This window comes from Mchenga conophoros, linkage group LG15 (genome assembly GCF_057382185.1).
Source record: "Mchenga conophoros isolate Kocher_MC1m ecotype Shallow Benthic linkage group LG15, M_conophoros_male_GT1.1, whole genome shotgun sequence".
Classification (NCBI taxonomy): Eukaryota; Metazoa; Chordata; class Actinopteri; order Cichliformes; family Cichlidae; genus Mchenga; species Mchenga conophoros.
Genome location: NC_140540.1, coordinates 28,130,923 through 28,143,484, shown reverse-complemented (window position 1 = coordinate 28,143,484; position 12,562 = coordinate 28,130,923). Strand labels below are relative to the sequence as shown.

Here is a 12,562-nt window from a genome sequence, read left to right as displayed (position 1 = left end):
GACTTGGTGCGGGGGTATCAGCGGGTTCCCGTGCGCACCGAAGACGTCCCCAAAACTGCCGTTATTACCCCTTTCGGCCTGTTTGAATTTTTCGCGCATACCATTCGGCCTGAAAGGCGCCGCCCAGACTGTCTTGCGCGGGCTGCCTTTCGTCTTCGTGTACCTTGACGATACGAGGTGGCCGGAAAAATCCTGGATGTGGGGAATGGGGTAACGGTCGTTCTCTGTAACATTATTCAAACGGCGAAAATCCCCACACGGCCGCCACCGACCGTCTGACTTGGGCACCATGTGTAGCGGAGAAGCCCAGGCACTATTCGACAGCTGCACTATGCCGAGGCGCTCCATTGCGGCAAACTCTTCCCGAGCGACGGAGAGTTTCGCAGGGTCGAGGCGGCGCGCGCGTGCGAACACCGGGGTACCGACCGTCGGAATATAATGTTCAACCCTGTGCTTCGTTGCCGTGTTCGAGAAATTAGGAACAGTCAGTGAAGGGAACTCCAAGAGCAAACGCTGAAAAACATTCCCTGAAGTCACAAAATTAGCCCGATTCAGGGGCTCGATGGTGCGAGTGAAACGGGGTATTGAAGAAAAAGACAGGGCATCAATTAAGCGTCTGTTAGTGACATCGACCAGCAGTCCGTGGGCACAAAGAAAATCGGCGCCCAAAATAGGTACAGAGCTAGTGGCAACAACAAAGGTCCATTGGAAATCCTGACCATGAAAACAAACAGTCACGAACCTTTCCCTGAACGTTGCGATGGGAGAGCCATTAGCTGCAATAAGCTGCAGTCCGCAGCCTGCTGCTAAACTGTCGCCTCCGGACGGGGGAAGGAGGCTCTTCTGGGAGCCGGAGTCCACTAGGAAACGTCTCCCAGAGCGCGAGTCTTCTATGAAGAGCAGTTTTTCTTTGTCGCTAGCAGTGGCGGCCGCTACAGCGCGCTGGCGGGGCCCGTGTCCCAGGGTCAGAAAAGCACAAGGCAGCAGAGAGCAGCGCGCCCTGGCGCCAAAACGCTGATGGTAGAAACAGAGGTCCCGTCCGTGGTGTTGCTGTGCCGCGATCTTTGCCGTCAGCGAAGGATCGGATACGTCGGGGCAGGTCAACGGGGAAGTGGAAGGCGCCGCCGGTGAGGCTGGAACTAGGTCGTGATCGTGGAAAGTGCGGGTAGCCAGGAGAATATGATCCACGTCCTCAGCCAGTGAGCGATAATCCTTTGTGCCCAGAAGCGGAGAGTTGGCGAGGCCGGCTCTCACGGCAGCCGGCAGCTGTCGGAGGAAGATGTGGGCGAAGAGGAATCCCCCGTCGTCCGGTCCGAGAAAGGATAGCATGTGCTCCATCAGTTCGAGAGCCGTACCGCCACCCAGGCCTGAGAGGCAGAGGAGCTTCTCGGCTCGCTCTGCGTTGGAGAGGGCATTGCGCCGAAGAAGCAACTCCTTAAGGGCGGCATACTTCCCTCGGGTGGGTGGGTCCCGGAATAGAGTCAACGCACGACGAGTGGCTAGTGGGTTGAGAGAGGCCACCACATGGTGATATCAGCCGAGATGCCACGAAGAGCAAACTGAGCCTCCACCTGCACGAACCACGACGGGGGATCGTGAAGCCAAAAGTCTGGCAGCTTGAGCGCCACAGCAAACGCAGCTGCAGCCGTAGGCAGAGGGCTGGCGGCTGCTGATGCATCCAGAGCGGAGTCGGTGCCACCATCGGACTGCACCATGTTCGAGTCAGGGGTTACCATTGTGGAGGTAAACACAGATGACACGAGAGCTCTCGATTAACACTGCTAGTTTATTACTCATCACCACACAACTGAATACTTTTCCCTCCAAAACACAGCAACAACACTTCCTGAGAACTGGGTGTGAGTGGAGCCCTCCAGTGGTCCACCACAATTGTTTATTTTATTCTATTTTCACTTGCTACACATGGGACAGGGGAAAGAAAAGGGAGAAAGAAAGAGAGGTAGGGAAAGAAAAACAGCAGGGAAGAGGAACGGTGATAAAGGGCAAAAAAACAAAAACCAACAAAACAAACAGACAAAAAATACATATATCAATCACCTAGATCACATGTTGAGAAAGAAAAAAGAGAAAACAAGCAAAAAAAAGAGAGCAATATAATAAACAATATAATAAACAACATCAAATAAAGAGCAGTAGTTTGTTGTGTTTCAGCAGTAGTAACAGCAGTAGAAGATGAAACTGAACAGTGCAAAGCAGCTACCATAGACCAATCCACACCTTTCTGACCTGGAAACATTCTGACTACTCATTCTATCTCCCCTCTTTCCTCCCCTCTCTCTTCCCTCCGTCTCCCCTTCTATGTCAACTCTGCATCCCCGCTGTCTCCCCTCGGCTCTTCAGTGTTGGTCAGGAGGTGCAGAGGGTCAGTGTCATCAGTAACCTCTCGAGTCTCGTCCGACAGAATCCAGCTGAAACATTTCGTAGAGTGGTACCAAAAGTTCGGGTAAGTTACCTCTGTCACACTGTACTTCAAGGACATCAGAGTATGGCCACAAAATGACAGGTGCAATGTACAGGTGTGTCTTACAGGTAACCTGTCCTGTCTGTGTGACCCAGGAGGTTCTGAACGGAGCTGGAGCTGAAATCCAGCTGGCTGCAGCGGCGTCATTTTTAACTATCCTTCAAGATGACATCATACTGATCCACACCCACACTTACTCCATCCTAAAGATTGTCTTGTTGCACCTGAACCACAGAGACACAGGTAAAAACCTGAACTTCAGACGTGACAACAAGAAAAAAAGAAACCCTGGTTTGCTGGGCTCCTTTCATTGATAACAGTTTCAAATGTGTCCAGGTCCTTTCTCCCTGTAGAGATCTGTAGGTCCTGATGAGAAGGTGTGTGGTTGCGATTTTTGTGTAAGTGCTATAATTGTGGTGTTATTCTTTGATGGACCTTTCCAGTCTACGGTGTACGTATGACAGCTGGGATAAGCTCTAACCTCACACCCCAAAGACAATATTCAATAAAAGCAACTTTTGCTTGCTCCAGATTTTAAGAATATTCCATGGCTTATAAATAATGACATCATTTTTATACTGCCAACATACAGGTATAAAACATCTGTATATCTGACATTCTGACATCAAAGTTGCCTTGTTTGTTACTGATTTTGCCATCTTCATTGACAGTGGTGAGCAACGCCTGGCTGGAAACTCTGCTATTAGCTATCAACGCTCTGCCCAAAGAAACCATCAAACAAGAGGTCAGTTAATGCTGGCTAATCAGTTAATCCAAAATGCTGCAGTAAGAGTACTTACAAGGACTAAAAAGAGAGAGCATATTTCTCCTATTTTGGCTTCCCTTCATTAGCTCCCTGTTAAATCCAGAAATTAAAATCCTGCTCCTCACATACAACGTCTTAAACAATCAGGCCCCATCTTATCTTTTGGGGCAGGGATAGCTCAGTAGGTAAAGTGGTCGCCCCATGATCGGAAGGTCGGCGGTTCGAATCCACTTAACGGCTACCCTGACGTACCCCTGAGCAAGGTACCGTCCCTACACACTGCTCCCCGGGCACCTGCTTAGTGGGCTGCCCACTGCTTCACTGAGTGAATGGGTCAAATGCAGAGAAAAACAAGTAATTTCCCCATGGGGATCAATAAAGTATCCATTATTATTATTATTATCTTAATGACTTTATAGTACCATATTACCCCATTATAACCCTTCGCTCTCGCACTGCAGGCTTACTTGTTGTTCATACAATATTTAAAAGTAGAATAGGAGGGAGACAGACACTATCTCTACTTTTAAGATTAGGCTTAATTGCAAAAGAATTGACTTGAACTGATTATTTACCAGATTTATATGGTCAATGAAATGCGTGTCTCCACAGGTGCTGAACCCCCTACTACATCAGTCTCAGCTGTCTCACGCTCCTCAGGCTCGGCTGGCTAGCTGTCGCATTTTAGGAAAAGTTGCCTGCAAATTTGATTCCTACATGTGAGCTGCAGCAAGTAGTACTCTGTAGTATTATAATACAAAGAGTTCTCTCATTTGGTCTAATACTAACTCTGTTTCTGTGCATCAGTGTAAAGAAGGAGCTGCTGCCTTTGGCTCGTTCTTTATGTCAGGACCCGGAATTTGAAGTCCGAGCCTGTATGTGCCGTCAGCTGGAGAGCATTGCGAGAGCCACTGGGTAATTGCAAGCAAATACTGAATAAACAATCATTGGGTAAAACACAACACTGACCAATCAAAAGCCCTGCACCGACCAGATGAAATCTCACCACTAACCAACCACTAGCCAGACAGTAACCAAGCAACCAAAAATCAAACAAAACCCAACACCTACCAAACATATGTGCTGTTTTTCTTTCAGGGTGGATGACACCAGGACAGAGCTTCTTCCTGATCTAGTGGAACTTGCTGGAGATGAGGACAGCAGTGTCCGCCTTGCTGCCTTTGACACAATCATCAACCTAATGGAGATGATGGACAGCGGTAAGTCAGATTTCATGCGGTATGCATAGGTGGCCCAGTATTTTAGTCTATTCAGTGTGTATTTGTAAACAGCTGGTTTAAAAATTCTTCTTCTCAGATGACCAACTCCACGTTGTCATTCCTTTGGTGATGGCGGTGTGTGAGGCCTCGCTGCAGGAGGATGAAGCAATTATGGCATCTTTGTCATTCCGGTTTGGGAAGCTCTGCAATGAATTGGCAGGTAGGACCAGTAGAAACAAAAGTCATTTGTTTAAATTAATTTTTTTTGGTGTCCACATATATGGACATCACATTTTGGGTTATTTAGACCAAAATACTCAATTTTGCTCTACAAGGGCCTGATATCCACTTACGAGGACATTATACTGCTACTGTTCTATGGAAATTTTAAATGAATATCCTCATATGTGGCTCTCATTTTTCTTAGAAACAAAAATTAGGTAAAAAAAAAAATCTGGTAATTCTTTGTTTTTACATTCATCAAGTCCCAATCAACCTAAATATCAAAGAGAAATTAAAAACGCATGCGGTGGAAGAGTTTGGGTCTTAGGAGGTTAAGACATATCAGGTGAAAGGCTGCAAATAGCAGCAAGTCTGGGAGTTCAGTGAGCTCTACACTTCTAAAGTTACCCGGTGTCACAGGCTGGGTCTCTGACCCAGCGCTCTGAGTTCATGTTTGTATTTGTCTCATTTTGTTATGTGATTTAGTTTGTGTTATTTCCTATCTGCCTTTAGTTTAGGCAGTTATTGTTCCTGGGTTTTCTATGTTTTGGGGTTTTGTATTTATTCATCACATATTAGGTCTGTTAAGTTGTGTTGTCATGTTTTAGTATTTCCTGTTTTATTCTGACAATGTCATGTGTTCTTTGTTTATTGTATTTAGCTTTCCTCTCCTGGTCCTGTCATTAGGTTTATGTCTGTCAGCTGTTTTCCCCCATGTGTCGCCACTTCCCCTGATCACCTCATGTCTGTATTTAAGCCTTTTGTTTTCTTCATGCCATTGTCAGGTCGTCTGCTCATCCATGTCTCATCTCCAGGTACCCATGTCAGTTCACTATGGTTAAGGTTTTTCATGTTTTGTTATTAGTTCACCCAGTTTAGGTTATTGTTTAGTTTTCACCGATGCCCTATTATTTTGTACCCTCGTTGCTAACCTCAATAAACGGCTTGTTTTGTTAATCCACACCACGTTTTGGTCTGCGTTTGAGTCCTCCTCTGTAACACATACGGTCTGCCCCAGCCAGACCGTGACAGTACGACCTGACCACTATGGACTCAGCAGACCGCGAGCTTTACGAGCGTCGGGAGGCAGCCTTCGCCCAGCTGGAGGAGGAGCTCCGCTGGAAGCCGTGGCGTACCCCCGACTACGAGCGCATTTTCCACGGGACTCGGCTAGCTCTCGGAGGTCCCAAGAGCTGCCGAAAGTCCCCGCCTGTTGCGCTGCCTGCATCTAAGCCTCGCTCGCTTCAGGTGGGAGTCCTCCGTGTGGCTTCAGGCGCTCACGCTCCAGCCTCGGTGTCACCATTCTGTGCACCAGGGGCTCAGTCGCTCGCTCCGCCAGCTTCCTCTGTTCGCAGGAAGCGGCGCGCACGCCGCCATAAACCGGACATCGCTGAGCAGCTCACGGTGGTGAGTGAAAATGACTTTTATTCTCACGTCCCGTCTGACCTTAACAACAATCGGCTCACTTCCGATCCATGGGGAATTTCCCTTATGGATGACGACGTGGACTGGGAGGATCCGTTTTGTTTTACTCCCTCTACGCAGGGAGGGATGAAAGACAATTCCCGCTCGCTTAAGTCTGCACATGCGGTTAAAGGAAAAACTGTTAACACTTCTACCAGGTCTACAACACTCAGTTCAGGTTTTGTTAAGTCTGGTTCAATCATCCCCAAGTCAGCTCACTCTAAGACCGTTAACCCAAGGACTGCTAATACTAAGACTGCTAAACATGAAGTGGACGGCGGATTCATTTTTGCTAGGTCTGTTTTTGTCGACCCAATACATATTAACCCTAAGCCTGCCGTTTCTAAGACTGTTTTTTCTGAGCCTGCTCCTTTGCCTGTTCGTGTTTCTGCTGCCAGGGCAGCTCGGGCCCAGCGTACCCCTGCACCCGTACCAGTTCCTCGGGTGAGGGAGTCTGAGGCCCAGCTGGTCCCTGCTCTGGTTTCCAGGCCAGCTGAGGCTCTGTCCATTTCTGCACCCGTACCAGCTCCTCGGGTGGGAAGGGCAGTTGCCCAGCCGTTGCCGGTGCCTGTCCCGGCTTCCGGGGTGAGGGGGGCTGTGAACCAGTCCACCCCTGCACCCATGCCGGTCCCCAGGGTGAGGTCAGCCAGGATACAGCCCGTCTCCGCACCCGTACCTACTCCTCGGGTGGGAGTGGCTAGTGTCCAGCAGGTGCCTGCACCCGTTCCTGTTTCTACTGAAGGCTCAGGAGAATTCAGTCCGCAACCAACACCACCATCACTACTGCATGCTTTTCAGTCTATAGCTCAGTCATTAGCTCTGTTAGCAGCCCAGTCAATAGTTCATTTTCCTGTGTTTCCGTTAGCTCAGCCCTTAGCCCACTGTGCAGCTCAGCCAGCTCCCCATTGTTCAGCTCAGTCATTCGCTCCATCACCTGCTCAGCCTTCTGTCCAGCCGGTGGTCTCTACACCTGCTGGTCATGCTTCGTCTGTTGGAGGTTCAGGAGAATCCACCCAGCTTCATGCCTCGTTTGCTGGAGGTTCAGGTGAACCCAGCCAGCTTCATGCTTCGTTTGCTGGAGGTTCAGGAGAACCCAGCCAGCTTCATTCTTCGTCTGCTGGGGGTTCAGGAGAATCCAGCCAGCTTCATGCTTCGTTTGCTGGAGGTTCAGGAGAACCCAGCCAGCTTCATGCTTCGTCTGCTGGAGGTTCAGGAGAACCCAGCCAGCTTCAAGTTTCGTCTGCTGGGGGTTCGGGTGAACCCAGCCGGCTTCAAGTTTCGTCTGCTGGAGGGCCCGAGGAGCCCATCCAGCCTCATGCCTCGTCAGCTGGAGGGCCCGAGGAGCCCATCCAGCCTCATGCCACGTCAGCTGGAGGGCCCGAGGAGCCTGTCCAGCCTCATGCCTCGTCTGCTGGAGGGCCCGAGGAGCCCGTCCAGCCTCATGCCTCGTCTGCTGGAGGGCCCAAGGAGCCCGTCCAGCCTCATGCCTCGTCAGCTGGAGGGCCCGAGGAGCCCGTCCAGCCTCATGCCTCGTCAGCTGGGGGTTCAGCAGAACCGCACCAGCCTCATGCCACGTCAGCTGGGGGTTCAGGAGAACCGCACCAGCCTCAAGCCACGTCAGCTGGAGGGCCCGAGGAGCCCGTCCAGCCTCAAGCCACGTCAGCTGGAGGGCCCGAGGAGCCCGTCCAGCCTCAAGCCACGTCAGCTGGGGGGCCCGAGGAGCCCGTCCAGCCACCTTCAGATTCTGCTTCTGTTTCGCCTGCTGCAGCTCCAGCCTGTGCTTCGCCTGCTGCAGCTCCAGCCTGTGCTTCGCCTGCTGCAGCTCCAGCCTGTGCTTCGCCTGCTGCGGCTTCATCAGAGCCTTCGTCTTCGCCTGGTGCGGCTTCGTCAGAGTCTTCATCTTCGCCTGGTGCGGCTTCGTCAGAGTCTTCATCTTCGCCTGGTGCGGCTTTGTCAGAGTCTTCATCTACGCCTGGTCCGGCTTCGTCAGAGTCTTCATCTACGCCTGGTCCGGCTTCGGCCTCTGCTCCTGCTTCTGCCTCACCTGGTCCGGCCTCAGCTTCTGCCTCGCCTGGTTCGGCCTCATCCGAGTCTTCCTCGGCTTCTGCTTCAGCGTCGCCTGGTCCTACGGCTGTTATGCCGCCGCCCAAGCCTCGCTCTGCACCTGGGAATCTTCGGCCACCTGCTGGACGTCACCGCCGTCGAGGTCGGCCACCTGAACTGTTTCTACGCCGTTGCCGTCCACACGGTCGGCCACCTGAACTGTTTCTACGCCGTTGCCGTCCGCACGGTCGGCCCCCTGAACGGTTTCCATGTCGCCACCATTGCCGTCCGCACGGACGGCCCCCGGAACTGTTCGACCATGGACTTCTGTGCCGTCGGCCTCCGGGCCGGCCCCCTGATCACATGAACTATGATTTTCTGGACCGTCACCCTCCGGGTCGGCCCCCTGAGGAGTCATGAACTGTTCCCTGTGCTCCTGTGATTTTGATGGACATTTTGGTTTTTTTGGCCTTGTTTCTGGCCCTCCGTCCTGGACCCCACCGCCCGCCCTTGGTGGGTTGTTTTTGGTTTTGTTTTTCGAGGTTTTGGGCGTCTGGAATCCGCCCTTGAGGGGGGGGGCTCTGTCACAGGCTGGGTCTCTGACCCAGCGCTCTGAGTTCATGTTTGTATTTGTCTCATTTTGTTATGTGATTTAGTTTGTGTTATTTCCTATCTGCCTTTAGTTTAGGCAGTTATTGTTCCTGGGTTTTCTATGTTTTGGGGTTTTGTATTTATTCATCACATATTAGGTCTGTTAAGTTGTGTTGTCATGTTTTAGTATTTCCTGTTTTATTCTGACAATGTCATGTGTTCTTTGTTTATTGTATTTAGCTTTCCTCTCCTGGTCCTGTCATTAGGTTTATGTCTGTCAGCTGTTTTCCCCCATGTGTCGCCACTTCCCCTGATCACCTCATGTCTGTATTTAAGCCTTTTGTTTTCTTCATGCCATTGTCAGGTCGTCTGCTCATCCATGTCTCATCTCCAGGTACCCATGTCAGTTCACTATGGTTAAGGTTTTTCATGTTTTGTTATTAGTTCACCCAGTTTAGGTTATTGTTTAGTTTTCACCGATGCCCTATTATTTTGTACCCTCGTTGCTAACCTCAATAAACGGCTTGTTTTGTTAATCCACACCACGTTTTGGTCTGCGTTTGAGTCCTCCTCTGCAACACATACAGTCTGCCCCAGCCAGACCGTGACACCCGGTGTGAAAGCCTTGCCCCTATAGAACACCAGCACTGCAGAATATCTGAACACTGCCTGCTGAGGGACAGGAACCTGGAAGGAGTGCTTGAAAAGAGCAGTCTGTTGTGATCCACAGAAGTGATCTGAAACACTCTGTTTTAGATCACTTCTGTGGATCATACTGTTTGATGATCGTGTTTCAGGCTCACTGTTAGATGAGCAGAAGAGTCATTTACTGCAGACATTTAAGGAGATGTGTACCACTGGACTGCAGACTGATGGAAACCAGACTGATAGCAACAACGAATCCACGCTTATCCGCTGCAACTGCTGCTACAACCTGCCGGTACACATGTGCACACAAACCCACAGACAAACACTCACAGTTCGTCAGCTCTTTAGGTGGTGGGGTCACTTCCTCTTCTCTCCATGCAGGCTATGGTGGTTTTTGCAGACACAGCTCATTTCCTATCGGAGCTGTACCCTTCTTTCTCTAGTCTTTGTAGTGACCCAGAGGTCTGTGTCCGGCGCAGCGCAGCAGCCAGTTTCCACCAGGTGAGATCCAGGCCTGATTCCAGATGGTCTATCCTCAGGGATTGGGCCTTTTGGCTGAGAAAGAAAGACATAAATGATCAAATAAAATTGCTAAATGATTGCCTCACTCTGATTGACTGCTTCCTTTCCCACCTTGCTGTCAGGTGGTCAAGTTGCTTGGTTCAAAAGTCCAGCTGGTCCACAAAGAACTTCTGTGTCTGCTTCAGGATGATGCACTGGAGGTGAGCGGCAATGCCCACTATCACTGTTTCATCAATCAGGATTTAGGGCCAAATGCCAATAACTTTCTGTGATGTCACAGTTTAGAAAATCATACATCAGGTTTTATTTGAATAAAGTGTTATGTTGGATTTTCTCTTGAGGTGCTGGATGCTCTGATGACTCATGTAGAAGAAACTTTGGAGGCAGTTCTGTCACGAGGAGAGAACCAGACGTTGGACAATAAGGTGAGAAAATAAAAATTTTCATTTTCACTTTAGTTTATCTCTCATTGCTTCCTTTAATCAAGTTCCCAGATCTGATGGCAGGACTACTGTTAGCTGAACAGAAGATTGGACGTTCCTTACGTTGGCGGCTTCACGAGAAGCTGCTACAACGTTATAGCTGCCTGGCAAGACTGCTTCCTGGAGAGCTGCTACACCAGAGCTTCTCACCTCGCATCTTCATTATCCTCACCACCAATGTGAGCACTGCCACATGCCACACCACGTCACAGCATGCTACATACAATATCCCATAGTATCCCACAGGTGAACCTGTGACAATAACGCTGCTGTTTTGGTTGCAGAAAGTGTTGCCGGTACAGAAGGCGGCAGCTCGCACATTCTGCACATTCCTGCGCTACAACCGCAAACAGGAGCAGCGTCAGGAGATGATGGGGCGACTCATACAAGGTCAGAACATTTCTGGTTCTTCTGGCACTTTTACTCTGATATTTGAACAGCAGAACATCAATAGGAATGCAGCTAACATGTAAATGCTGACAATCTGATAATCTCAGATCTGGCTCAGGGACGCAGCTACTGGCATCGTCTGAGGTTCCTAGATGTTTGTGAAACTGCCACAGAGATTTTCTCCAGAAAATACTTCAACAAACATTTCCTGATTCCAGCACTGGAGCTAGTCCATGACCCAGTTGCCAATGTCAGGTACATCATACTCATTTCGTCCAATGAGACATTGGCAAATCTGTCCGACATCCTACTAAACACACCTTTCTGGCTCTCAGGTACAAGCTGTGCCAGTTGCTGCCCAGGTTGCGTTCTTCGCTTCGTCTGCCAGCTGACAAACAGCTGCTACAGAAACTTGACTTCTGCGTCCAGAAGCTGCTTTGCAAAGAGAAAGACAAAGATGTGGTGGCCATGATTCGCAAGGTAACGCCTACCAGAGTCCAGACTATTCCAGATATTCAGGTCTGCAGACTTCAGATTCTGACTGTGTTGTTGATGAAGGTGATCAATGTTTCCATCGTCTTTTCCAGACAGTCTTGGAACTGGACAAACTAGACCTCTCAGAACCTGTAAGAAGTTGCTTTAACATGGAGCTGAAATGAGAATACAGGTTTACTACTGACCTCTAACCTCCTTCATGTCTTGTGTCTGTGGACAGTTTCATAAGAGGCAGGAGAGGGACTTGTTGGACCAGAAGAAGGAGAAGGAGGAGACGCTGTTGCTGGAGATGGTGAGTCTGAGACCTGCTACTAGACTACAGCCTGAGCTGCCTTGCTTTGTTATAAAAATGTCTTTGTGTTGTCAGGAACAGCTGGAGAGGCAGCAGAATGAAGGAAAACTGAACTCTGACAAACACCCGGAGAGAAAAAGTGAGCTGGGGGGGGCAGTCTCAGCAGAAATTTAGACCTGCAGTTCAGTCTGTAAACCATGTTTCTTTGACAGGAAGAGACAGCAAGACCAGTCTATCTGCCACCAAGTCCATGTCTGTGTCCTCATCTGCAGGCGCCTCATCCTCCTATGGTGAGACGATGATGATGATGTTAATGATGGTGATGACGGTGATGATGATCTCCTCTCTGTGCAGGTAAAGAGATGAGAAAGGCAAAGCTGTCACGGAGTCGGTCCCTCACCAGTCAGCCGACAACATCTAAACCTGTGACCTCAGACAGATCTCTGTAAGAACATCAACTTCCTCCACCCTCACCCTTAATTACATACATGTAAACCTTCTGCAGCACAGAAAAAATGTGTGTCTCTGTATTAACAAGGCTGATACAAAGGTCATTCTGAGTCTAGCCTGAGGTTTGAATTCTGCTATACAAAGATCTCATCTGTGACCAACTGTGAATATTATATATAATATTGACAAAGTAAAGACCATTAATACAAAATAAGACCACATGTAAAATAACATTTATTACAGTAAAAAAAAGATCATGCTAATAATGCCTCGTTGGCTGCATGTCGCAAAATGAACTGGTTGCCATTCTTCTGAAGTTTCTTTACAATTGTCCACTTTTTTAGTTAAAGCTTTTACCCAGCACATTGCACGCTCCTGCTTCCTACTTGCTTACCGGTAGCTTATACCCACTCTCACACACGAGCAGTGCAATAATTGTTTAGGCAAGCTTGACCTTCAAAATAAAATCAGCACCATTTCAACTAAATGAAAAAA

The 12,562-nt window shown here is 49.3% G+C and overlaps 2 protein-coding genes across 8 annotated transcripts in view; both read left to right on the top strand.

Moving 5' to 3' along the window:
• The window catches only part of ppp4r4 (protein phosphatase 4, regulatory subunit 4), a 30,406-nt gene that overhangs the window by 12,978 nt on the left and 4,866 nt on the right, over positions 1-12,562 (top strand). For 2 of the 7 annotated variants that reach the window (XM_085248190.1, XM_085248187.1), the window contains exons 3-22: positions 2,362-2,464; positions 2,551-2,725; positions 3,154-3,227; positions 3,861-3,967; positions 4,056-4,163; positions 4,347-4,468; positions 4,566-4,688; positions 9,586-9,728; positions 9,818-9,937; positions 10,081-10,158; positions 10,300-10,383; positions 10,446-10,619; positions 10,725-10,830; positions 10,938-11,085; positions 11,166-11,310; positions 11,418-11,456; positions 11,546-11,617; positions 11,693-11,756; positions 11,830-11,907; positions 11,972-12,062. In XM_085248190.1, coding sequence (XP_085104316.1) covers positions 2,362-2,464; positions 2,551-2,725; positions 3,154-3,227; positions 3,861-3,967; positions 4,056-4,163; positions 4,347-4,468; positions 4,566-4,688; positions 9,586-9,728; positions 9,818-9,937; positions 10,081-10,158; positions 10,300-10,383; positions 10,446-10,619; positions 10,725-10,830; positions 10,938-11,085; positions 11,166-11,310; positions 11,418-11,456; positions 11,546-11,617; positions 11,693-11,756; positions 11,830-11,907; positions 11,972-12,062 — 2,154 coding nt within the window. Of the gene's footprint in view, positions 1-2,361; positions 2,465-2,537; positions 2,726-3,153; positions 3,228-3,860; positions 3,968-4,055; positions 4,164-4,346; positions 4,469-4,565; positions 4,689-9,585; positions 9,729-9,817; positions 9,938-10,080; positions 10,159-10,299; positions 10,384-10,445; positions 10,620-10,724; positions 10,831-10,937; positions 11,086-11,165; positions 11,311-11,417; positions 11,457-11,545; positions 11,618-11,692; positions 11,757-11,829; positions 11,908-11,971; positions 12,063-12,562 lie in introns of all 7 variants that reach the window. The other 5 variants (XM_085248189.1, XM_085248188.1, XM_085248194.1 and 2 more) reach the window with 5 other exon arrangements.
• LOC146558583 (uncharacterized) lies at positions 4,696-9,575 on the top strand. Its single transcript, XM_085248186.1, has one exon. The coding sequence runs from the start codon at positions 5,738-5,740 to the stop codon at positions 8,615-8,617; it is 2,880 nt and encodes a 959-aa protein (XP_085104312.1). The 5' UTR covers positions 4,696-5,737; the 3' UTR covers positions 8,618-9,575.

Coding starts and splice junctions, on each gene's coding strand:
- LOC146558583 (XM_085248186.1), top strand. CDS start 5,738: ATGGACTCAGCAGACCGCGAGCTTTACGAGCGTCGGGAGGCAGCCTTC.